This window comes from Hypanus sabinus, chromosome 10 (assembly GCF_030144855.1).
Source record: "Hypanus sabinus isolate sHypSab1 chromosome 10, sHypSab1.hap1, whole genome shotgun sequence".
NCBI lineage: Eukaryota > Metazoa > Chordata > Chondrichthyes > Myliobatiformes > Dasyatidae > Hypanus > Hypanus sabinus.
The window spans coordinates 162,814,277-162,840,404 of record NC_082715.1 but is presented as its reverse complement, the minus strand read 5'-3'; the positions used below and the strand labels follow the sequence as shown (position 1 = coordinate 162,840,404).

The window sequence follows — 26,128 nt, the reverse complement described above, 5'->3', positions numbered from 1 at the left end:
CCCTTGGCCATGTTTAGGGAGCTGAGAACATTGAGGAATGTTGGGCCTGTTCCTGTGCTGTACTGTTCTCTGTTCCAGGTCTATGTTCTATAACGTTGTTCAGTCTACAATGTCTCAATGTGATTTTCAGTTCAGTGTGTTGTTTTACCGAACCGAGCTTCAGAACTTTTTTCAGCGTTTTGTCTAACCTTGTCAACCGATTCCACATTTCCACAAAGGATTCTCACATCACTCCCTGGGACTGGGAGCCTTTTCCCGTCACCAGTCTGAGGAAGAGTGGGGAATTCTCTGTCAGGATTCCCTTGTCTGTGACTTCTGTGATTTCCTGCAAACAAAGAACTTGATGAGTGACAGACTGAGTGAAAGGGAATGGGGAAACCAATACCTGCTCAGTGATGGGACTCTAAGCACAGGAACAGTCACAGCGCAGCCTCTTCATCCATTCTGTAAATTTCTGGGGTTCAGTCATTAGCAGCAAAGCACTGACTGTGGAAGTTACAGATCAGAATAATATTGGAGTCACAGAGAACAAAACAGAAAAATAGGCCCCTCGGTCCATCCAGTCCAAGCCAAATGATTTTATGCATTGTCCCAACTGCATGCATCATATCCCTATGCACCTCACATTCTGTACTGATATGATGACATCAAACCTGCATCTAACACTTCAAATGGCAGCTCGTTGCACACTCTCACCAACCTCTGAGTGAAGAAGCTCCTCCCTCAGTCTTCCGTAAAATATTTCACCTCTCACCCTTAACCAATGACCTCTGGGGGATCGGGAAAAACCTGCATGGAGAGGGAATGTGGGTGAGGATGAGGAAGGTGTGGGACGAGGGAGAAAGCTGTGGTGGTATGCAGAGATCAAATGGGAGAGGGAAACGGGGAGTGTTCATGGAAACATAGAAAACCTACAGCACAATATAGGCCCTTCGGCCCACAATGCTGTGCCGAAAATATACTTACTTTAGAAATTCCCCAGGTTACCTACAGCCCTCTGTTTTCCAAAGCCCCATGTACTTCCACCATCATTGCCTGCAGCTCATTCCACAAACTCACCCACTCTCTGTGTAAAAAATTAACTAACCCCTGACATCTTTTCTGTACCTGCTTCCAAGCTTCTTAAAACTGTGCCCTCTGGTGTTAGGCATTTCAGCACTAGGAAAAAGCCTCTGACTATCCATATGATCAATGCCTGCCATCATCTTATACACCTCTACCAGGTAATGTCTGATCCTCCGTCATTCGAAGAAGAATAGGCCAAGTTCACTCAACATATTCTCATAAGGCATGTTCCCCAATCCAGACAACATCCTTGTAAATCTCCTCTGCACCCTTTCTACAGTTTTCACATCTTTCCTGTAGTGATGCGACCAGAACTGAGCACGATATTCCAAGTGGGGCCTGATCAGGGCCCTATATAGCTGCAACATTACATCTTGGCTCTTGAACCCAATCCCACAGTTGATGAAGGCCAATACAACATATGCCTTCTTAACCAGAGTCAACCAGCACAGCTGCTTTTAGTGTCCTATGAACTCAGACCACAAGATCCCTCTGATCCTTCACACTGCCAAGAGGGCGAAGAGGTTTAGAGGGATCTGAGGAAGAGAGGATAGTTGAAATCTGCCCAAGGTGGTGGAGGAAGCACGAGCCTTCACAACATTTACGAAGTAGATGAGCATTGAAACAGCTGGGTTGTTGCAATGCACCTCTAAAGTCTGACAGCAGTCTAGCGAGTGAATCTTCGATGGATCAGAGTCAGAAACCAGAGCTGCCAGCACAAATCAAGGCTTTGGGGCTCCAGAAAGAGATGGGGTCTGGCGTTTAGGGGGAGAAGGAGGAATCAGAGCAGCACGATGTGGCTACAAATGAAAGATCAGAAACATTTGGGGAGTGGTTGATAGAAAAAAATCTAGCTAATTTCTGCAAAATACTGGAGGAAATCAACAGATCAGGCAGTAAGTGTGAAGAGGAATAAATAGACAACGTTTAGGCCGAGCCCCGTCAGCATGCCTAGACTGTGTACTCCTCTGCTTAGTTGCTGCCTCAACTGCTGAGTTCCTTCAGCATTTTGTGTGAGTGCCTCTCTGTATTTCCAGCAACTGCAGAATCTCTTGTGTTTCATATCTGTATTTGTAAGAGGATTGTACCTTGGTATTAGATACACGGAATGCCTGTTGACATTGAGTGTATTGTTTATGGGAGCCACTTTCTGCGTTGGCTGCTGAGTTTTGTATACACAAAAAAAAAACACTGAGGTCTGGACATGTGACCGGGGCTGGCATAAACTTTAAATGACACAGTGATTACCCAGAAATCGCTGCGGGGACAAATTCCCCGCCGCTGAGGCACCGATCAAATGCGCAGGCGTCAGGGTTGCTGCAGTCGCCGAATATTGCGCATGCGCGCATAACACAAAAAAGACCTGGAAGTTTCGCTGCCGGAAGGTAAGGTTTCTCTGGGTGAGTAATTTTAACACCGATTGAGGGACAATTGTTGTAAGTTGTGGACACCGTGGCCCGCAATCCCGGGACAGTCCTGCTCTCAGCCCCACGATCCGTACACGGGCCCCGGGGAGCTTCCGGCTGCTGAGGGAATGGGAACCGATGGGTCTCTCAGACAGAGCTGAGCTCCAGCTGTCTAAACGCAAGGATTAAGAACTCGGGAAAAGGGGACAAAATCTTTTACATCACCTGTGACAAAATCACCTTTGTTCTACCTCCCATCACAAACAAGAGAAAATCTGCAGATGCTGGAAATCCAAGCAACACACACAAAATGCCGGAGGAACTCAGTATTAGCTCTATTTTCCATAGATGCTGCCTGGCCTGCTGAGTTCGCCAGCATTTTGTGTGTGTTGCTTGTTCCACCTCCTCTTGAACTGGACTTTTCTACCCGTGAGGATATGTTTTGACCCATTCTCTCGGCAGATAATGATAATGCTATTTAACCTCATTCCCCTTCCTGACTCTCACCCAGTTTCCTGTGCCCCGCACCTTGGGTGTAACTCACCTCTCTTCATGTCATATCTGTCACCCCCTCCAACTCCTGGATGATCTGGAATACATCCATTTCCAGCTCCAACTCCTTAATGTGCAGGTTTTACAAGCTGCAGCTGGATGAACATCCTATAGGTGAGGGCATCTCCATGACCTACTTTGCCCTGGGCAACAAGAAGCTTTCACATCACAAATGTGCCAGACTCCAATGAGACAGACTACTGTCCTTCCCTTCATATTCATTGGCATTGTCATCACTGAGTTCGCCACTGTCAGTCACTGGGGGAGGGTTCAGGGGAAATATTTATCTACAATACAGAAACTGGTGTTACCTGTGTGTATTGTGGTGATGCAAAAGTTGCTGGAGAATTTGCAAGTGGGAGGAAATGGAGTGATATTTGGAAATCTGACTTTTTAAAGCGACATTTAGCAAGCAAATCAGATATGGACAGTGTGCAAAAGCGCCGGTGAGAAAATCCTTCATTACCCGCTAAGGGCCTGCTACATAGGTTGTGTGAGAGTGCAGATGAACTCGATCAAACCCAGAGGAGATCAAAGTTTTTATTGACAGTGATTTGCTAGCTGTTACAATTAATACCTCGATATATAGAATTCAGTGTGCACATGTTGTCACTGGGTAAAAATTGTACAGCACAAGATATTTGCGCACACCGGTCATTACAAATTAGAGGAGACATTGGTGGGAAGGTGTGGAGGGCACCAGTGTCCCTGATGCCCTCACCTACAGGATGTGCATCCAGCTGCAACTTGTAACCCTGCACATTAAGGAGCTGGAACTTGAAATGGATGAATTGCGGATCAACCAGGAGATGGAGGGGGTGATAGATGTGACATGAAGGGAGGTGAGTAACACCCAAGGTGCAGGACACAGGAAACTGGGTGAGAGTCAGGTGAATGAGGTTAAATAGCCATCGCAGAGTACTCCTATGGCCAACCCCCACAACAACAGGTGGGCCACTTTAGAAACTGTTTGGGGGGGATTACCTGGCAGAGGAAAGTCAAAGGGGTGATAGGGGATTCATTATTTAGGGGAACAGAACAGGAAGTGGGCTAATATCCTAGTAGTAAGGCATGCTAGAGCTAATGTGTTGGGGGGGGGGAGGGGTTGATGTGGTTATAATAAGTTGTCGGGGAATGGGAGCCAGAATGACAGAACAGATAGTGGTGTGGGTGAATTGAATTGAATTGATTTTATTACATATATCCTTTATATGTGTGAGGACTAGAAATCTATATGTTATATCTCCATCTAAATGTGCAGGATAGTTTGTAAATAGGACAGGCAATATAACATAGAAATCAATCAATCAGTCTGATGGTCTGGTGGAAGATGATGTCCTGGAGCCTGTTGGTCCTTTTGTTGTGGTCCTGTTCCCTGGAAGGTAGCAGCAAAAACAGATCGTGGTTGTGGTGAATTGGGTCCCGAATATCCTTTGGTCCCTTTTTACACACCTGTTTCTGTAAATGTCCTGAATAGTGGAAATTCACATCTACAGGTACACTGGGCAGTTTCCTGCGATCGAGGGAAGTACAGCTCCCATACCAGGCAGTGATGCAGCCAGTCAGAATGCTCTCAATTGTGTCCCTGTAGAAACTTCTTAGGATTTCAGGCCCTATCCCCAACTTGTTCAACTGTCTGAGGTGAAAGAGTTGCTGCTGTACTCTTTTCGCAACACAGCTGTTATAGAAACATAGAAAACCTACGGCAAATACAGACGCTTCAGCCCACAAAGTTGTGCCAAAGAGGTCACTCCCTTAGAAATTACTAGGCTCTATACCCATGGCCCTCTATTTTTCTAAGCGCCATGTACCTATCTAAAAGCCTCTTAAAAGACCCTATCGTATCCGCCTCCACCACCGTTGCGGGCAGACCATTCCATGCACTATGCACTCTCTGGGTAAAACAACTTACCCCTGACATCTCCTCTGTACCCACTTCCCAGCACCTTAAACCCTGTGTCCTCTTGTGGCAACCATTTCAGCCTTGGGAAAAAGCCTCTGACTATCCACATGATCAATGCCTCCCATCATCTTATACACCTCTGTCAGGTCACATCTCATCCTCCTTTTCTCTAAGGAGAAAAGGCCGAGTTCACTCAACCTATTCTCATAAGGCATGCTCCCCAATCCAGGCAACATCCTTGTAAATCTCCTCTGCAGCCTTTGTATGGTTTCCATTTCCTTCCTGTAGTGAGGTGACCAGAATTGAGAACAGGACTCAAAGTGGGGTCTGACCAGGGTCCTATATAGTAGCAACATTATCTCTCGGCTCCTAAACTCAGTTCCACGATTGATGAAGGCCAATGCACCATATGCCTTCTTAATCACAGAATCAACCTGCACAGCTGCTTTGAGCGCCCTATGGACTCTGACCTCAAGATCCCTCTGATCCTCCACACTGCCAAGAGTCTTAACATTAATACTGTATTCTGTTATCATATTTGACCTACCAAACTGAACCACTTCACACTTATCTGGGTTGAAATCCATCTGCCACTTCTCAGCTCAGTTTTGCATCCTATCAATGTCCCACTGTATGCTCTGACAGCCCTCCACACTATCCACAACACCTCCAACCTTTGTGTCATCAGCAAACTTACTAAACCATCCCTCCACTTCCTCATCCAGGTTATTTATAAAAATCACGAAGAGTAAACATCCCAGACAGATCCCCGAGGCACCCCACTGGTGACCAACCTCCGTGCAGAATATGACCCGTCTACAACCACTCTTTGCCTTCTGTGGGCAAGCCAGTTCTGGCTCTACAATGCAACGTCCCCTTGGATCCCATGCCTCCTTACTTTCTCAATAAGTCTTTAATGGTGTATCTTATTAAATGTCTTGCTGGAATCCATATACACTACATCTACTTCTCTTCCTTCATCAATGTGTTTGTTCACATCCTCAAAAACTTAATCAGGGTCGTAAGGCATGACCTACCCTTGACAAAGCCGTGCTGAGTACTCCTAATCATATTATAGCTCTGCAAATGTACGTAAATCCAGCCTCTCAGGATCTTCTCCATCAACTTACCAGGCACTGAGGTAAAACTCATTGGTCTACAATTTCATGGGTTATCTGTATCCCTCTCTTGAATAAAAGAATGACATTCGCAACCCTCTAATCCTCTGGAACCTCTCCTGTCCCCATTGATGATGGAAAGATCATTGCAAGAGGCTCAGCAATCTCTCCCCTCACCTCCAACAGTAGCCTGGGGTACATCCTGTCCAGTTGCGGCGAGCTATCCAACTTTGTGCTTTCCAAAAGCTCCAGCACATCCTGTTTCTTAATATCTACATGCTCATGCTTTTCAGTCTGCTGCAAGTCATCACTACAATCAATAAGATCCTTTTCCATCGTGAAAACTGAAGGAAAGTAGTCATTTTGTACCTCTGATATTTCCTCCGGTTCCATACACACTTCCCCACTGTCACACTTTCTAGGTCCTATTCTTTCACATCTTGTCCTCTTGCTGATCACATACTTGTATGATACCTTGGTGTTTTCCTTATTCTGCATGCCAAGGCCTTCTCATGGCCCCTTCTGGTTCTCCTAATTTCCTTCTTAAGCTCCTTCCGAGTAGCTTTATGATATTCTAGCTCTCTAAAATTACCTAGCTCTGAATGTTTTGTAAGCTTTTCATTCCTTCTTGACTAGATTTATTACAGCTTTTGTACACCATGGTTCCTATACCCTGTTTCATTGGAACATACCTATACAGAACTCTACACAAATATTCCCTGAATATTTGCCTCATTTCTTCCATACTTTTCCTTGAAAACATCTTTTTCCAATTTTAGCTTCCAATTTTCTGCCTGATAGCCTCAGAATTCCCCTTACTCCAATTAAACACTTTTCTAACTTGTCTGTTCCTATCTCTCTCCAATGCTATTGTAAAGGAGATAGAATTATGATCACTAACTCCAAAATGCTCTCCCACTGCGAGATCTGACATCTGACCAGGTTCATTTCCAAAGTCCAAATCAAACACAGCCTCTCCTGTTGTAGGCTTATCTACATACTGTGTCAAGAATCCTTCCTGAACACATCTGACAAACTCCACCCCATCTAAACCCCTTGCTCTAGGGAGATGCCAATCGATATTTGGGAAATTAAAATCTCCCATTACGACTACTATTATTACACCATTCCAGGATCTATTTCCCTATCTGCTCCTCGATATCCTTGTTACTATTGGAAGGCCTATAAAAAACACCCAGGAAATTATGGACCCCTTCCTGTTCCTAACCTCCACCCACAAAGACTCTGTACGTACAGACCACTTGAGATCCTTGGTGATGTTTATGCTGAGGAACTTAAAGTTGTTCATCCTTTTTTGTGACAATGAGGGAGAGTTTGTTTTCTTTTTTTTTGTAATTTATTTTTTATTGAAGTTCATCATCAAGCAAACATTTCCATAAGATGAATTTCAGTTACTGTACATATATATCATATATTAATATTTGCCACAAATCTCCACATAATATTTATTCTATAAATATTACTTATAGAAAAGAGAGGAAAAAAAGAACAAGCAAAAGGTGAAAACTATGTACAAGTAGAGAGTGATCCTTTTTTTTATATAACATATTCATTGAATTGTGAGAATAAAATCATGTCTATGAGGTGTTATGGAGTTAAACCATTTTTCCCAGTATGAATCAAATTGTTCCAACTTATGATTTAACAGATGCTGTGATCTCCATTTTGTAAATTTCCATTGTAATTTCCATCCAAGTATTTAAGGTTTGACTCTCCTGTGATAACCAATTCCTGGTAAGAGTCTTTTTACCAGCCACCAGAAGTATACTCATTAAATATTTGTCTATTTTCAACCATTCTTGAGGTATATACCCAAAATCTATGGTCTTACTTTCTAAGGGTATCTCACATTTAAAACTGCCTTGCAGGGCATTGTGTATCCCACTCCAATAGTCTTTGATAACAGGGCAATCCCAGAAAGTAGGTAATGGTATGCATTTTGATTTCCACAATTTCTCCAGTAAATAAGGAGGTTACTATCATAATGGGATTTCTGAGAGGGTGTAGTAAAATATCAAGGTTTTGAGCTATTTAGATATTCTGAGCTAATTAGCTATCAGGTTTCATCCAAACTCCCTCCATTTCTGTGACCTGGTACACTTCTATTGATACCTCTATATTATTGTCCATTCTTCCTCAGATATAATTGTCCCTCCTTCCTTCTTTCATTTTGTTTTAATGTATGAAGTTGAATTTGTTTTAAGATTTGACAAATCCTTATACATGCTTGAATTCATTCTACTACCTTTATCTGAATTATATGGTTTTCGAAATAGCTCAAGCATGTACTTGCCTTGGTTACATCTTTAACCCTCCTTTTAAAATACTGTTGCATCTGCAAATACTGATAAAAGTCTTCTTTTTCTAATAAGTGTTTCTCTTTAAGTATTTTAAAACTGAACAGTGTTCCTTCTTCAATTATATTGCAAAGAACTGTTGTTCCTTTAGTTGTCCAGTCCCTAAATCCAGCATCCAGTTTATTCGGCATAAAATCCGAGTCATATGCACACAATTTAAGAATTGCAATACTGTATCTCCCTCTAGTTTATATTCCAAAATAATGATTTTCTATATTTTAGTTTCACCCATGGATTATCAATAGTACTTATGTAACTTTGTAGGTTGTTATCAGCCAAAATTGCCTGTATGGGGATGGGAAGTATCCCCTCCTCAATGTTTTTTCATTGACCGTCAAATGATGGGTTGCACCAACATATCACAGCTCTCAACGGTGCTGGTAGTCCCATTCCCCCATTTTCTTTGGCTAATTACAAAGCTTTGAGACAAACCCTAGTCCTTTTACCTTGCCAAATATATCTTCATAACATCTTGTTCCATTCATTGAATTCATTTTGATTAATCTCTATTGGTAGGGTCTGAAAGAGATATAACAGTCTGGGCAGTATATTCATTTTAATGGATTCAGTCTGAACTGACACCAAGAAAAGGAATTAGGTTCCATCTTGTAATAGCTTCCTTAATTTTTATATATAGGTGGATAATTGCATCTGATAATTTTGCCAAATCTTTTGGCATAATGATGCCGAAATATTTGAAAGACTCTGTTTGCCGTGCCCAGGGATATCTACTTTCAATTTCTCTTGATGGGCTATAGTTATATGAAAGCAATTGGGTTTTATCTATGTTGATCGTGTATCCTGATAATTGACCATATTGTTCAAATGATTGCATGAATTTAGGTAAAGACTATGTTGGTTGCCCTAGATAGATCAAAATGTCATCCGCATAACAAGCCAATTTATGCTCTATCCCTTTAATAGTAATTACCCTGATATCTTCATTTTGTCAGATGTATTGAGCTAATGGTTCTAGATATAATGTGAAGAGTAGCGGAGACCATGCACAACCCTGTCTCATGCCCCTTACTAGGGTAAAACTATTTGATAAATATACGTTGATTTTAATCCTGGCAGTAGGATTGTCATATAGTGTCTGTATAGTTTTAATAACTGTGTCGTGTAAACCAAATCCATGTACAACACCGTAAAGAAAATTCCAATTAACCAAACCAAATGCCTTTTCAGCGTCCATGCTGATCACTATTGCTTCAATTTAATTATTTTGTATATGGCCCATAATGTGAAGTGTCTTTCGTATATTGTCTTGTGTTTGTTGTTGTTGTATAAAACCTCTCTGATCATTATTTATTAGTGTGGATAGAAGCTCTTCAAATTGTTTGGCCATGATGTAGGTAAATAATCTATAATCTACATTAAGAACAGATATTGGTCTAAAAGACCCACATTCAGTTTTATCCTTGCCTTCTTTCGGTATAGTTGAGATTGCCACCTTCTCCCAGCTGGGTGGCATTTGCGCCTTTTTTAGGGCCCAGTTCAGTGTGGGAAGTAAAACAGGAATTAATTCTTTTTTAAATTCTTTACACCACTCTGCCGTATATCCATCTGATCCCGATGACTTGCTTAAGCCTACAAATTGCAGCTTTTAGTTCAACTTCAGTTATGTCAGCAGTCATCGTTCTGTTATGTTCTTCGCTTAAAGTGGGTAGCTCTAGAGAATTCAGGAAGATGCCAGTTTGGGTTATGCTTCCCCCGGAACTTTGGAATATAGAGTTTTGTAAAACACTTCAAAAGCTTCTTGAATTTCACTTAGCTTATTTTATTTATATTGTATCCCTAATTCTAGGATTCTGCCATTTTTTTTTTTCTGTTTCCACGCCACGCCAGTATTTTCATAGACTTAGATCCACTTTCATAGTGTGCCTGTTTCAGAAACATTAGATTTTTCCTGATTTCTTGGGTAGCTAAACTATTAATTTCATTCCTAAATTTTTTTCAATTTCCAAACTCAATTTGTGTTTTTTTTCTAATTCCTTCAAGTTATTTTGTAATTCTGCTAATGTTTTATTCCTTATTGTTTTTCTTAGATGAACATATCACTATAATTTTTCCTCTTAAGCCAGCCTTCAGAGTATTTCATAGATTGGGAGGTGAAACCTCTCCATTATCATTGAATTCTAAGTAAAGACCAATTTCTTTTTTAATTTGATCCTTAAAATAGGGATCATTGAGTAGACCTGAACTTAGTTTCATAGAAACATAGAAAACAAGTGCAGGAGTAGGCCATTCGGCCCTTCGAGCCTGCACCGCCATTCAGTATGATCATGGTCGATCATCCAACTCAGAACCCTGTACCTGCTTTCTCTCCATACCCCCGATTAGCCACAAGGGCCATATCTAAATTCCTCTTAAATAAAGCCAATGAACCGGCCTCGACTGTTTCCTGTGGCAGAGAATTCCACAGATTCACCACTCTCTGTGTGAAGAAGTTTTTCCTCATCTCAATCCTAAAAGGCTTACCCTTTATCCTTAAACTGTGACCCCTCATTCTGGACTTCCCCAACATTGGAAACAATCTTTCTGCATCTTTCCAAATAGTATTCTTTGGTTGTAGGTCAAAATCAACAGATAAAAATATAGGTGCGTGGTCACTTACATCTATTGTCCCAATCCACAGGTGTTTATATTGTTTTGATCTTTTCCAAATGTTATGAAATAGTCTATTCTTGTATATATAGAATGGGGGGCAGACAAGATCACTCCCTACTTGTAGATAATTCTTTCCTTTTGCATGTTTTTTCTTTGCACTCTTTTCTATAAGTGTATACCCCAGATAAATACTTTGTGGAGATTTGTGATATATATGATTATATGAGATATATGTACAATGTCTGAAATACATCTTATGGAAATGTTTGTTCGATGATGAACTTCAATAAAAAAATAAATTACAAAAAAGAATGGGGGGCAGAAAAATGAGTGTAATCCCTTCTGTCAGGGAAAAATTCCCTCCATATATCAATTAGACCAACATCCTCAAAGAGTGTATTAACTTTCTTATGTAAAGATTTTGTTTCATAGGTTTATCGATTAGAAGAGTCTAACTTTGGTTGTAATTGTAAATTTAAGTCTCCCCCACATATCAAGATACCTTCTGTTTCCGTTGCCATGATATTAGTAATTTCCTGGAAGAAACTAATATCATTTACTTGGGGTGCATATATATTCAGTAGAGTAACTGAATTTCAGTCCATATTTCCCCTTACCTGAATATATCTGCCTCCTTATCTCCCATTTCAAATTCTTTTTCAAAATTTAGCTTGCTTGAGATGAGAATAGCAAGTCCTCTCCTATGTTCTGATTTATATGAGGAGAAAAACAAATTAATGAAGCCCATTCTTTTTAGTTTTCCATGCTTATTATCAATTAAGTGAGTTTCCAGTAAATATACTACATGGGCTCGCTCTTTCTTCATTTTTGATAGTATTTTACTGCTTTTGATTGGATTTAACAGCCCATTGACAGTATAAGAAATGAATTTTACTTTGTCCTTAGCCATGTGTATTTATCTGTCAGTATGTCATAAAAATTAGCAAAACAGAATTTAATCGATCTACTCCTTAAACAAATAAGAACCAAGAAATGTGAATGAAAAAAAAAGGTACTGAAGGTGTGATTCCAAGGTTGAGGTCTCTAGTTCATGACCCTGGGTTGAGCTAGAGGAAACATCTAGCCGTGGGGGATAGCCTCTCCTATCTGTGAGTACCCATAAAAGTAAGTGAAAAAAATCTATGTCCATTATGCAGAAAAGACTTCCTCTCATATATATGTTCCCATTTCGGTGGGGAAAAAGAAGTGAATGAATGAATAAAAAATAAAATAATAGAGTAATTTAAAATCAACATAATTATGTGTACTTCTTGAGATAAGTATAGTACCGTCTATTTTTGCTTCTGTTTAGCTTATCAGTGTTTTTGAAATTAGTCAGACCTTATGACTGTTATGGAGGGTATAGGGCTGTCTTCTGAAAATTCATAGTCTCTTCGTGATATTCTTCTCTCGCCCTCCTCCCTTTCTCAATTCTCTCACTATTTCCCAAGGAGAGCAGGATAGCTGCTCAGCTAGGTTTTCCCTTGGTTTGAAACCTCTGGCCTTCATATCTGCAGTCGCCTGTTCCACAGTCTGATACAGCTGCGTCCAGTCTTCATAAAACACTGGCAGTTTACAGTGTCTGGAAGCTAATCCTTCTTTGCTTTAATACTGGCTTTGCTTCAGAATATTCCTTATGTTTCCGCAGGACCGCTGGGGGGTAATCTTGATCAAAATATATTAATTTACCGCTTAAAAATACCTTCTTCTTTCCCCAGGCCTTTGCAGAATCTCTGCTTTGGTTTTGTACCGAAGGAACCTGATTACTATTGACCATGGCTCATTTTCCCTGTCTGCAGAAGGCCTTGGGACGAGCGCGCGGTGTGCTCCCTCAATGTCAACTGCCATGGTCGAGGGAAGCTCTGGAATGCCCCATAGCAGGTTTCCTATAAACTCTGCCTTAGTCAACCCCTCTGTTCCTTCAGGAACATTATATATCCTGATATTCTTTGATCATGACCTTCCTTCTTGGTTGAATATTTTATTATTGATTTAACACTTTTGCAATCTTACTTAGTGTCTGTTCCACATTTGTTGCCACATGCTCATTGAAGAGAGCTGCTTGCTGCACCCCTTTCGTCCGCAGGCTCTGCAGTGATGCTTCTTTTATCTCCATTCATTTACCCCATTCTTGCCCCTCTTACCAAATTCAGATATTTTCGAGAGATATAGTATTTGGCCGATCAACGCGGCAAAATAATCATTTTTCCGGAGGAGATTATTTAAGGCCGTCATTCTGAATGATGATGTCACTGGAACTGAGTTTGTTTTGTTGACACCAGTCAGATGTTGCTCAGACCTCAGATTGAGTCAGCAATCAAATAGTTGAGCATCGTATGATGAATGTGCTGAGCTGTGCTTGAAGCATCGTAGGAAAGCCAAATGAGCTCCGGACAGGGAATTATAATATTGTAGTCATTACTGGAACTTGATTGCACCCAACAGTCTGAGAGATTTAGAGGAACAAATTTGTAGAGAGATTGCAGACCATGCCAAGAAACAAAGGTTGATTCAGTAACTGATTTTAACTTTCAATATATTGACTGGGATTCCCATACTGTACAAGGACTAGATGGAGTAGAGTTTGTCAAATGTGTCCTTAATCAATACGTAGAATTCCCGATGTAGAAGTGTGTTCGGAAATTATCCAGGGCTAGTGACAGAAATTAGTGATCATAATGCCATGAAATTCAAAGTAAATGTGGAAAAACAGAGGTCTGGACCATGGATTGAGATTCTAAATTGGGGAAAGGTTAATTTTGATGATATCTGATAGGATCTGACAAGTGTTGTTTGGGACAGGCTGTTTTCTGGCAAAGGAGTACTTGATAAGTGGGAGGCCTTCAGAAGTGAAGTTTCGAGGATGTTGAGTTTGTATGTGCCTGTCAAAATAGAAGTTGAAAGGTAAGCAGGGAACCTTGGTTTTCAATAGATATTGAGACCCCAGATATTTTGTTCCTCTAAATGCCTCATGGTGCTAAATGGTGCTACCAAGACTCGTTAATGACTACAACTACAATATCATAATTCCACACCCTGAGCTCATCTTGACATTTTTTGTCATTTTCTGTTGGTTTCAAAAAGCATCCCAATAGTTTTTGCTCTTTTCTTTGGCTTTTACATTGGCTTTGGCTTCTTATTCCAGCCACAGTTGTGTCCTCCTGCCTTTCCAATGCTTCCACTTCTTCGGGATGTATCGATCACTCGGCTCCCAAATTGCTCCCAGAAACCCCAGCCATTGCTGCTCCGTTGTCCAGCTTCTCTGTCATAGAAACATGGAGAAGTTCAGTACAGAAGCAGGCTATTTAGTCCATCTAGTCAATGCTAAAAAACACTTAGGCTGTAGAATGCAACTACCTGCACCAGGACCATTGCCCTCCATACCCCGACCATCCAGGCTCCCTTCCAAACTTCTTTTACATGGTGAAACCGAGCTCACATGCATGACTTGTGCTGACGTCTCATTCCACACTCTCACGATCATTTCAGTAAAGAGCTTTTCCAAATGTTCCCGTTAAATTTTCACCTTCCCCACTTACCCATGACCTCTGGTTGTCATCCCACCCAAGCTCACTGGAAAATGCTGCTTCCATTCACCCTATCTATACCCTCATAATTTTGTAAACTTCTAACAAATCCTCAAAACAATGTATAATTTCCTTGTTTATGTTTCGAGCCATTTTTAGGTGTATAAGATGATGAGGGGCATTGATTGTGTGGATAGCCAGAGATTTTTTCCCAGGGACGAAATGGTTAACACAAGGGGGCATAGTTTTAAGTTGCTTCGAAATAGATACCGAGGGGATGTCGGGGGTAAGTTTTTGACACAGAGAGTGGTGGGTGTGTGGAATGCACTGCGTTCTATTTGCATGGGAGTGTTTCAGTTACTGTGGGGTCAGGAACCCATGAAGCTCAGTGGGAACAGGGAATAATACCAATGGAGAGAGTCAAACTGAGCCAGGTCAGAGATTGGAGACGGCAGAAATGCCCCATTCTTATCGAGACAGGAAGAGCGTTAGAGAGTTTGATGGTCATTCCAGATTCCAGCATTGTGCCCAGTTAGAAGATGATTTCTCTTTCCAACTTGGGTTGAACTTTACTGTAACAGTGTGATACCAGATCACACCTTGACAACTCAAGTGATCTCATCTGAAATGTTGTCCGATACCCATTGATGGATTTTGTAAATCTTTTTACAGGTTAAAAATGACAAGGAATTTGCCTACGGGATTCTCGAACAGAACACGCCAGTTTTGCTGTCTCTGTCTATATATTTAAGAATTGGAGCAAGGGATTTACTCGATCTTCCTTCCTGTTCAGACTGTTTGGAGGGATTCACTGGATCATCTTACCGACTGGCATGCCCGTCATTTTACACAGGGGGGAACGCATTCATCTTCTCAGACAGTGGGAATGGATTCAGTCGATCATTTAAACTGAAGGTACATCAGCAAGTTCACACTGGGATAAGGCCATTCACCTGTTCTGTGTGTGAGAAGGGATTCAGTTGGTCTTCCCACCTGTGGACACACCAGTCAGTTCACACTGGGCAGAGGCTGGTCATCTGCTGAATTTGTGGGGAAGGATTCACTCGGTCATCTGACCTAACGGCTCACCAGCGAGTTCACACCAAGGAGCGGACATTTACCTGCTTAGACTATGGGAAGGGATTCATTTCATCATCTCAACTGAAGGTACATCAGAGAGTTCACACTGGGCAGAGGCTGATCATCCGCTGAATTTGTGTGAAGGTATTCACTTGGTCATCAAAGCTGAAGGTGCATCAGAGAGTTCACACTGCAGAGAGACCATTCACCTGCTCAGACAGTGGGAGGCGATTCTCTCAGTCATCCACGCTAATGGCTCATCAGCGAGTTCACACCAGGGAGCGGCCGTTTACCTGCTCAGACTGTGGGAAGGGATTCACATGGTCATCTCAGCTACTGAGACACCGGTCATTTCACACCGGGGAGTGGCCATTCACCTGCTCAGACTGTGGGAAGGGATTCACTTTGTCATCTCATCTACTGAACCACCAGTCAGTTCACACCGGGGAGTGGCCATTCACCTGCTCAGTCTGTGAGAAGGGATTCAGTTGCTCATCCCAACTGAAGGTACATCAGAGAGCTCACACTGGGGAGAGGCCATTCATCTGCTCAGACTGTGGGAAGGGATTCACTCAGTCATGTAAACTGAAGGTACATCAGAGAGGGCACACAGGAGAGAAGCCGTTCACCTGTTCAGTCTGTGGGAAGGGATTCACTTGCTCATCTAAGCTGAAGGTTCATCAGCGAGTTCACACCGCAGAGCGGCCGTTCACCTGCTCCGACTGTGGGAAGGGATTCACTTGCTCATCTAAGCTGAAGGTACATCAGCGAGTTCACACCGGGGAGCGGCCGTTCACCTGCTCCGACTGTGGGAAGGGATTCACTCGGTCATCCGACCTACTGGTCCACAAGTCAATTCACACTGGGGAGAGGCCGTTCATCTGCTCGGACTGTGGGAAGGGATTCGCTTGTTCATCTCAACTGAAGGTACATCAGAGAGTTCACACTGGGGAGCGGCCATTCACCTGTTCAGTCTGTGGGAAGGGGTTCACTCGGTCGTCTAAACTGAAGGTACATCAGAGAGTTCACACTGGAGAGAGGCCGTTCACCTGTTCAATCTGTGGGAAGGGATTCACTTGCTCATCTAAACTGAAGGGACATCAGAGAGTTCACACTGGAGAGAGGCCGCTCACCTGCTCAGAGTGTGGGAAGGGATTCACTCGTTCATCAGACCTACTGGTCCACAAGTCAGTTCACACGGGGAAGAGGCCGTTCACCTGCTCAGACTGTGGGAAGGGATTCACTTTCCCATCTCAGCTACTGAGACACCAGTCAGTCCACACCGGAGAGAGGCCATTCACCTGCTCAGTCTGTGGGAATGGATTCACTCGGTCTTTCCAACTGAAGATACATCAGCGAGTTCATACTGGAGAGAAGCCGTTCACTTGTTCAGACTGCGGGAAGGGATTCACTCGATCATCCACCTTAATGGCACACCGGCAAGTTCACACTGGTCAGTGGCCGTTCATTTGCTCGGACTGTGGGAAGGGATTCACTTTATCATCTCAGCTACTGAGACACCGGTCAGTTCACACCGGGGAGCGGCCATTCATCTGCTCATTCTGTGGGAAGGGATTCAGTTGCTCATCCCAACTGAAGATACATCAGCGAGTTCACACTGGGGAGAGGCCGTTCACCTGCTCAGACTGTGGGAAGGGATTTACTCAGTCATCTAAACTGAAGTTACATCAGCGAGTTCACACAGGAGAGAGGCCGTTCACCTGCTCAGAGTGTGGGAAGGGATTTACTCAAGCATCTAAACTGAAGGCACATCAGCAAGTTCACACTGGGGTGAGGCCATTCTCCTGCTCAGACTGTGGGAAAGGATTCAGTCAGTCATCTCAACTGAAGGTTCATCAGCGAGTTCACACCGGGGAGCGGCCATTCACCTGCTCGGACTGTGGGAAGGGATTCACTTGCTCATCCCAAATGAAGGTACATCAACGGATTCACTCTGGGGAGCGGCCATTCACTTGCTCAGACTGTGGGAAGGGATTCACTCGGTCATCTAAACTGAAGGTACATCAGCGAGTTCACACTGGGGAGAGGCCATTCAAATGCTCAGTGTGTGGGAAGGGATTCACTCAGTCATCTTTTCTGAAGGTACATCAGCGAGTTCACACTGGAGAGAGGCCATTCACCTGCTCAGTGTGTGGGAAGGGATTCACCCAGTCATCTCAACTACAGAGACACCAGCAAGTTCACACTGGGTAGAGGCCATTCACCTGCTCAGACTTTGGGAAGAGTTTGTCTCAGCCACATCAACCAAATGTGCATCCTTGAGTTCACATTGGGGAGAGGCTGTACACCTGCTGTGAATGTGGGTAGTGATTCGCTCAGTTATCTATCCTTTTGACACACTACCAGTTTCACACTGGGGAGAGGCCGTTCACCTGCTGTGAATGTGGGAAGTGATTCATTCAGTAATCTAACCTCGTGACACACTACCGGGTTCACACTGGGGAGAAGCTGTTCACCTGCTGTGAATGTGGGAAGTGATTCACTCAGTCATCTGACCTTATTTAACTCTTGCTTTGGCTAGCAGCATAATATAGGGCCCCAGCCCGGCCAAACTTAAGAAATCTTGTTTGGGTGGACGCTGCATGATGTGTCCCGTTATAAATCAGTATCCCGAAATAACAAGCTGTACACAATATGCAATTAAACGATTGAGCTTTATAATTTTTACTTTGACTGTAAGGTTAATGAAGTTAACAAAAAAAAAACAAAAAGGGCCCACTCTCTCCATTCGCGTCTTCTCATCTCTCCCGGCAAAGGGCTGTGAAAATCTCTCTTCCAGACTCACAAGAAAGAACATTTCTGTCATTGGATAGCCCCACTCCTCAGTTGTGAGTTTGTGCCCTCTGTTATGGCTATACCCACCATGCGAAAAATCCTCTCCTCACCACCCTATCCAGACCTTTCCACATTTGGTGGGTTTCAGTGAGATTTAACACCCCCACCACCCGCATTTATTAAACACAAGTCAGTGCAGGAGTACAGGCCCAAGGCTGGCAAATGCTCTTCATATCTTAACCCCTTCATTCCCAGAATCATCTTCTTGAACGTCCTCTGGACTCTCTAACGACAACACACCTGTGTGGCCTAAGTAGTGTCTTATAAAGTACCAGTAATATCTCCTTGCTTATAGATTCTACTTCACTTTAAATAAATGTCAGCATTGCATTTGCCGCCTTTACCACAGGCTCAACCTGTAAGTTCACCATCTGGGAGTCTTGTCCGAGGACTCATATTTCCTTCTGTATTTCTGTTGTTTGAACCTTCTCCTCAATCAGATCACTATTGTTCCTATTGTTCCTTTTGCCAAATGCATTATCGTGCATTTCCCAATATTCCATCTGCCACTTTTTGCCCGTTCTTCAAATTTGTCTGTATCCTGCTGCAATCGCATTGCTTCCTCAGCACTACCAATCCATCCACCTATCTTTGTATCATCCGCAAACCTTGCCACAAAGCCATCAGTTCCATTATCCAAATCACTGACAAAGAATGTGAAAAGTAACGGACCAATTACTGACCCCTGAAGACCACGAGTCACCGCTAGACAACCAGAAAAGGCCCCTTTTATTCCCACTCGCTGCCTCTTGGCTGTCAGCCATTCCTCTATCCATGCCAGTATCTCTTCTGATTTTTATTCTGTTAAGCAGTCTCATGTGGGACCCCTTATTAGATGCCTTCTGCAAATCCAATTAAATTATATCCACAGCTTCTTATTTGTCCACCCTGCTTATTACTTCCTTGAAGAACTCTAACAGATATGTCAGGCAAGATTTCCCCGTACAGAAGCTATGGTGGCTTTGACTGATTTTATTATTAGTCTCCTTGTACCCCAAATCCTCATCTGTTATAATAGACTCCAACACTTTCCCAGCCACTGAGGTTAGGCTAATTGGATTATAATTTGCTTTCTTTTGCCTTCCTCCCTTCTCAAAGAGTGGAGTGACATTTGCAATCTCCCTGTCCTCCGGGACCATGTCAGAATCAAGCGATTCTTTACAGGTCATGACCAATGGATCTGTTATCTCTTCAGCAACCTCTCTCAGGACTCTGGGATGTCGTCCATCTGGTCCAGGTGACTTATCCACTTTAAGAACCTGAGTTTGCCATGCATGTTTTCCTTTGTGATAGCAATGGCACTCAATCCTGCCCCCTGACACTCGCGAATCCCTGGCACACTGCTGGTGTCTTCCACAGTGAAGACTGATGCAAAGTACTTATCAAGTTCATCTGCCATCTCTTCCTAATTTCTACCCCATGAGCATCATTTTCCATTGGTTCGATATCAACTCTCGCCTCCCTTTCGCAGTTTTTATAACTGGTTTATATTAGTGACTAGTTTGCACTCTTGTTTTACCTTTCCCCTTCATATAGCTGTTTTTTTAGTTGTCTGTAGTTGGATTTTAAAAGCTACCCATTTATCTAACTTCCTACTCACTTTTGTTACCATATGTGCACTTTCTTTGGCTTTTATACATTCCTTAACTTCCATTGTGAGTCACAGTAGCCGAGCCCCGCTGTTTGAGAACTACTTCTGAGGGACATATCTATCCTGTACATTATGAACTATTCCCCAAAACGTCAGCCATTTCTGCTTTGGCATCATCCCCACCAGTATCCTTTTCCAATCCAGCTGGGGAATCACCTCTCTCATGGCTCTGTAATTCCCTTTATTTCATTGTGATACTGCACATGTGACCTATGCTTTTCCCTTGCAAATAGCAGCAGAATTCAATCATATTTTGATCACTGCTCTTTTGATGGTTCCTTTACATTACCCTCCCTAATAAGATCCTGGTTGTTACACAACACCCTATACAAGACAACAATCCCCCGAGTAGGCTCAACCATCAGCTGCTCTAAAAAGCCATTTCATAAGCATTCAATACATTCCTTCTCTTGTGATTGGACACAAATCTGTCTTTCCCAATTCTCCTGCAGATTGAAGCCACCCACTACAATTGTATCATTAAATTTATTAAATAAATGACAAACATTCAGGGGCAGAAGTGGGGATACATGCTTTTACCAAGGAGAGAAGGTGTTTTGGAAGCTGAAAGGCCTGAAGGTAGATAAGACTCCTGGACCAGAAGGTGGAGACCCCAGGGTTCAGAAAGAGGTAGTTGAAGAGATCGTGAAGGCATTAGAGTCATAGAACACTACAACACAGGAAAATGCCATTCAGCCAATCTAGTCCGTGCCAAAGCATTAATCTGCCAAGTTCCAACAACTTCCCCCTGGACCATAGCCCTCCATATCCTTATCATCCATGGACCTAAACAAACTTCTCTTAAAGGTTGAAATCGTCCCTGCCACTTGGTCTGGCAGCTCATTGTACTCTCTCCCTGCCTCTGAATGAAGAAGTTCCCGCTTTGCTTTCTCTTAAAGTAATGAGTAATGATCTATCATGAATCACTAGATTTTGGAACGGTTCTGGCGGACTAGAAAGTTGCAAATGTCACTCCACTCTTTAAGAAGAGAGGGAGGCAGAAGAAAGAAAATTATAGGACAGTTAGTCTGACCTCAATGGTTATGAAGATGTTAGAGTGCATTAAGGGTGAGTTTCTTGGGTGCTGTAAATGCAACACTTGATGAAGTATGCCAAGGTCAGCAGAATTACTTTAGAGGAAATTGTGTCTGACAAATCTCTTGGAATACTTTGAGGAAATAACAGGCAAGATAGATAAAGCAGAGGCAGTGGATGTTGTTTGCTTGGATTTTTAAATTATCTTTAATAAGGTACCCCATGCAAAGCTTATTGAGTAAGTAAGGAGGCATGGGGACGCTGCTTTGTGGATCCAGATTTGGCTTGCCCAAAGAAGGCAAAGAGTGGCTGTAGATCAGTCATATTCTGCATGGGGGTCGGTGACCAGTGTTGTACCTCAGGGATCTGACCTGGGACCCCTATTCTTCGTGGTTTTTATAAATGACCTGGATGGGGAAGTGGAGGGATGGGTTAGTAAATTTGCTGATGAAAGGATGGTGTTGTGAATCATATGGAGGGCTGTCATAGGTTACAGCGGGATATAGATAGAATGCAGAACTGGGCTGAGAAGTGGCAAATGGAGTTCAACCCAGATAAGTTTCAAGTGATTCATTTTGTTAGGTCAAGTTTGATGGCAGAATATAGCATTAATGGTAAGACTCTTGGCGTTGTGGAGAATCAAAGGGATCTTGGGGTCCGAGTCCAGAGGACACTCAAAGCTGTGCCGCAGGTTGACTCTGTGGTTAAGAAGGCATACAGTGCATTGGCCTTCTGTGGGATTGTGCTTCAGAGCTGAGAGGTAATTTTGCAGCTACATGGGACCCTGGTCAGACCCAACTTGCTAAATTCTGGTCGCCTCACTACAGGAAGGACGTGGAAACCATAGAGATGGTGCAGACACAAGGTTGTTGCCCAGCTTGGGGAGCATGCCATATAAGAATAGGTTGAGTGAACACGGCCTTTTCTCCTTGGAGTGACGGAGCATAAGAGGTGATCTGATAGAGGTGTAAAAGATGATGAGAAGCATTGATTGCATGGATAGTCAGAGGCTTTTTCCCAGGGCTAAAATGGCTAACACGAGAGAGCACAGTGTTAAGGTGCTTGGAAGTAGGTACAGAGGAGAGATCAGCTAAGTTTTTTACGCAGACAGTAGTGAGTGCATGGTTGAGGTGGTAATGATAAGGTCTTTTAAGAGTCTCCTGGATAGGTACATGGAGCTTGGAAAATAGAGGACTATGGGTAAGCCTAGGTAGTTCTGGGGTAAGGACATGTTTGGCACAGCTATGTGGGCCAAAGGGCCTGTATTTAGTTGCAGGTTTTCTGTGTTTCTTAGGTGCTGCATGTGAGGCTGCTTCACAAGATCACAGCTCATGGAATTACAGGAAAGATACTTGTATGGATCGAAGAGTGGCTGACTGACAAGGGAGAAAGAGTCAGAACAATGTGGGCAATTCTGTTTTGCTGTCGGTAACTAATGGTGTTCTGTAGGGGTCAGTATTGAGACCGCATCTTTTCATGTTAAATCCGAATGATACGGCTGATGAAATTGATACCTTGGTGGCGAACTTTGCAGTTGATACAAAGATAGGTACGGGACAGGTAGTTTAGAGCAAAGCGAGAGTCTGCAGAAGGACTTTGATAGGTTTGGAGATCAGGCATCAAAGTAGCGGATGAAATACAGTGTATGCAAGTGTCCGCTCCTGTACAATTTGACAGAATGAATAAGGGCGTAGAAAAAAAATAAATGGGAGAAAATTCAAAAATCAGAGCTGCATATGTACTTCGGCATCCTTGAGCAGGAGTCCTTAAAGGTTTGCTTGCAGATTGAGTTGATTAAGGATGGCAACTGCAAGTTAGCATATAAGAGCAAGGATGTGATACTGTAGTTTTATAATGCATTGGTTATATCACTGTTGGTGTGTTGTGAGCAGTTTCCGACCTTCTATCTGAGAAAACGATGTGCTCGTATTGGAGCAGATCCGGAGAAGCTTCACGAGAATGATTCCAGGAATGAAAGGGTTAACGTATCAGGAGCGTTAGACGGCTTTGACCCTGTAAAGAGAGGGGATCTCATTGAAACCTGTTAAATACTGAAAGGCCTCGACAGAGTGGCTATGAAGAAGATGTGCCCTACACTGTGTGAGTCTGGGACCAGAGGCCATGGCCTCAATATATAGGGCAGAGATGAGGAGGAATTTCTGTAGTCAAGGAGAGGTAAATCTTTGGAATTCATTACCGAGGATGCTAAAGAGGCCAAGTTGTGTGTACTTTAAATGGATATACAAAGACTATGGGGAGAAGGCAGAAGAATGAGGTTGAGAGAGATTATCAATTGGACATGAATGAATGACAGAGCAGACTCGATTGTATGAGCAACCTCTGTTTCATATTTCGTGGCCTGAAGAAGAGGCTAGTGAGGTTGCATTAGTGAGCTGCCTCAGTCGTTAGTTATTAGTTATTTTCATTTAGCACCCTCTGCTGGAGATTTTGTATTGCAGTCATTTAGGTCATGTGATCTGTCTCTAGTTGATGACATCATCAGTAGGTATTTTAGCAGTTCTCAATGTTGAGCTGTGGCAAACTTACGCCTTTTCATCTGATGTTATCCTGACATCCAGGCCTATGAAAGCATTGTCGGTATGTCAAAGTAACCTTTGGCTTTATCAATTATTGTGTATATGCATATTTTTACAAGTTAGAGATATTTGAATGGTATGTGTGCAGATAAAAATACAGATGGAGTATTAATGTGGGCCACATGTTCCTGCAGAACCATTTAATTTTAAATAGTATTATTTTTGTAGGCCTCTTTGGTAATGGCATCATTTTCTTTGGAGTATCATTGCCATTGTTTTAAATTTTGTTTTTAGGAATGCTTTTAAAGTTTATGGAATGCTGGGTAAGCAAGGACCCATATAAGCAATAGGCATCATTGTGATTTAATCATTTAAGGTTGAAAGGGATGATATTTGTAAAGGTTAAATTCCTCTGTGTAAATATTAAATGTTGTAGCTGTTTTTAACAAGTATTAAAGTAAAACTTTTTTGAGCACTTTCAGTAACTGTAGGTAACTGTTTGCTATGGGGGTAAATTGTGAGCATGCTTATAGCACAGAATGCATTGGTGCCTCAAGAAATAGAGGTTCATGCTGGGATATTTGCACATGAACGTTGTTAATTAGCTGCTAATTGGAGCTCAGAACAAAGTAAATGTAATTATTCACAAAATGTAGAAAGTTCCAGAGCATTTGGCAACTAATGTTTAAGATATAGCTACATATAAAGCAGTTTTCTCAATATCTGTGGGCAGCCATGGCTTACATTCTCTTGATTCCAGAATGCTATGGCAATTGTTAGTCTGTTTTGACTGCTTTAGTAACAACATACACACGTATTGCATTGAGAATGAAATCACTCGTTAAATTACTTTATTGACCATTAAGTTGAATCCTGATAATACTTAAACCTGGCTAGCTTGTAGTGAGAAAATGTGCAGAAGATACATTGTATAGGGAAACATCATGGTTACCAGTAGCCTATCTTTATGCTACATTTAGAACTTATCTGTATACCGTATCTTGTGTATTATCTTGTATCATTTGTGGTATACTTAATACTTGTACTTACCGTAATGGAATTTGGACGCTTTTTGACTCTGTTTTCCTGTCAGTTTTACCCTACCACTAGTTGCTACATTAAAAAAAGGTCAACAAAAAAAGAAAACCTTCGTCAGCGTATTAATTGGGAATGGAGATTATCTGCCTGTCAATTCACCCAAGGTGTTTGAAGAGGACAGGAAAAAAAGGGTTAGGTTATTGTTAGGGTATCCATGCCTGGATTATTGTATTCAGTTTTGGTTGTTCTGTTGTAGGAGACAGGATGTCAAGCTGGAATGAGTGCAGAGGAGATTTACAAGAATGGTGCTGGTACTTCAGGGACGGAGTTGGACCTTTTGATAGCTATAGATGCATAACACTGTTAACTTCCATTTAAGTTAGTCATTTGTTCACTTTCCTATGTGTTTGAGTAAAGGTTAATAAATGTCATTGTTTATCTATGAAGAAACACGACTTAATTTCATATCTATTGCTGCTGGTACGTAACATACCTAAGACATGCAAATACAATAGCCATAATTATTTAACTATATTTTATTAAAACTGAAAATGGCAAGAGCATTCTGGAACTCTGGGGTTTATTATATAACCATTACAACCATCAAACATTGTCCGCAGAGATTAGGATGCGAGTGTGCAGGCAGTAGCTAAAATATCCCTCTCGTGTTTGTAGATCTCATACTGGAGATGCAGAATCACGATACTCTGCCACTTCGTTTTTGGCCCACGTTGTCATGATCTCGGTCCCAACTTGACTTCTTTGGGATCTTCTTCTTCATTAACCTGGGTTCTAAAGTTTAAGTTAAAATGGTGGAGTTGTTGCTTATGGATGGTGAGTGGGGGGCTTTATAGGGACAGGGTGCTGTGATCTGGGGGTTGTGCAGTAGCTAAATGAGGGGTGTTGTGGGGAGGGACAGGTCCAGGGTAGAGTTAGGGAATGGGGATGGAGGATTCATGGCGATGGAAGGTGTGGTGTGGTGGCAACTGGCTTTGCTGGGTGGGGGAGGTTTCTGTGGGACCTTGAAGTAGGGTGGAGGGCTGAATCAAGAGCCGAACTTCTGGTCATATTGGGTGAATTTGGCCCCTTGGTGGGTTGATGACTTGGGTTTATAGGAGGGTTGGAGATGTTAGATTTTGGGGTAGGACAAAAGACTATTACATAACCTCTTTTGTGGGGTGTGGCATGGGTTATTTGTGGTGCAGTACAGTTTCGATGGGATGCGTGGTCCATTGGAAGTTAGGATTAGAATGAAGTGTAGGGTTGGGGAAGTTTGTGGCGTGGCATGGTACTGGTGATGTGGGGTGAACCTGGCTCGCTGGTGGGAAGAGGGCCCGTGTTTTACGTGGAAGTGTAGGGGAGTTGGAGGTGT

The 26,128-nt window shown here is 42.5% G+C and overlaps 1 protein-coding gene across 3 annotated transcripts; it reads left to right on the top strand.

Annotated features, from left to right (window-relative positions):
• The first annotated feature begins 2,357 nt into the window (after nt 1-2,357).
• LOC132401295 (gastrula zinc finger protein XlCGF26.1-like) lies at nt 2,358-25,597 on the top strand. Of its 3 annotated transcripts, XM_059983397.1 has the most exons (3): nt 2,375-2,465; nt 15,232-17,658; nt 25,013-25,597. In XM_059983397.1, the coding sequence occupies exons 2-3, from the start codon at nt 15,892-15,894 to the stop codon at nt 25,112-25,114; spliced, it is 1,869 nt and encodes a 622-aa protein (XP_059839380.1). In that variant the 5' UTR covers nt 2,375-2,465; nt 15,232-15,891; the 3' UTR covers nt 25,115-25,597. The 3 variants fall into 3 exon arrangements, with proteins under 3 accessions (XP_059839379.1, XP_059839380.1, XP_059839378.1); XM_059983396.1 differs by having other exon boundaries at nt 2,358-2,450; nt 15,232-25,121; XM_059983395.1 differs by having other exon boundaries at nt 15,232-25,121.
• The last annotated feature ends 531 nt before the right edge of the window (nt 25,598-26,128 follow it).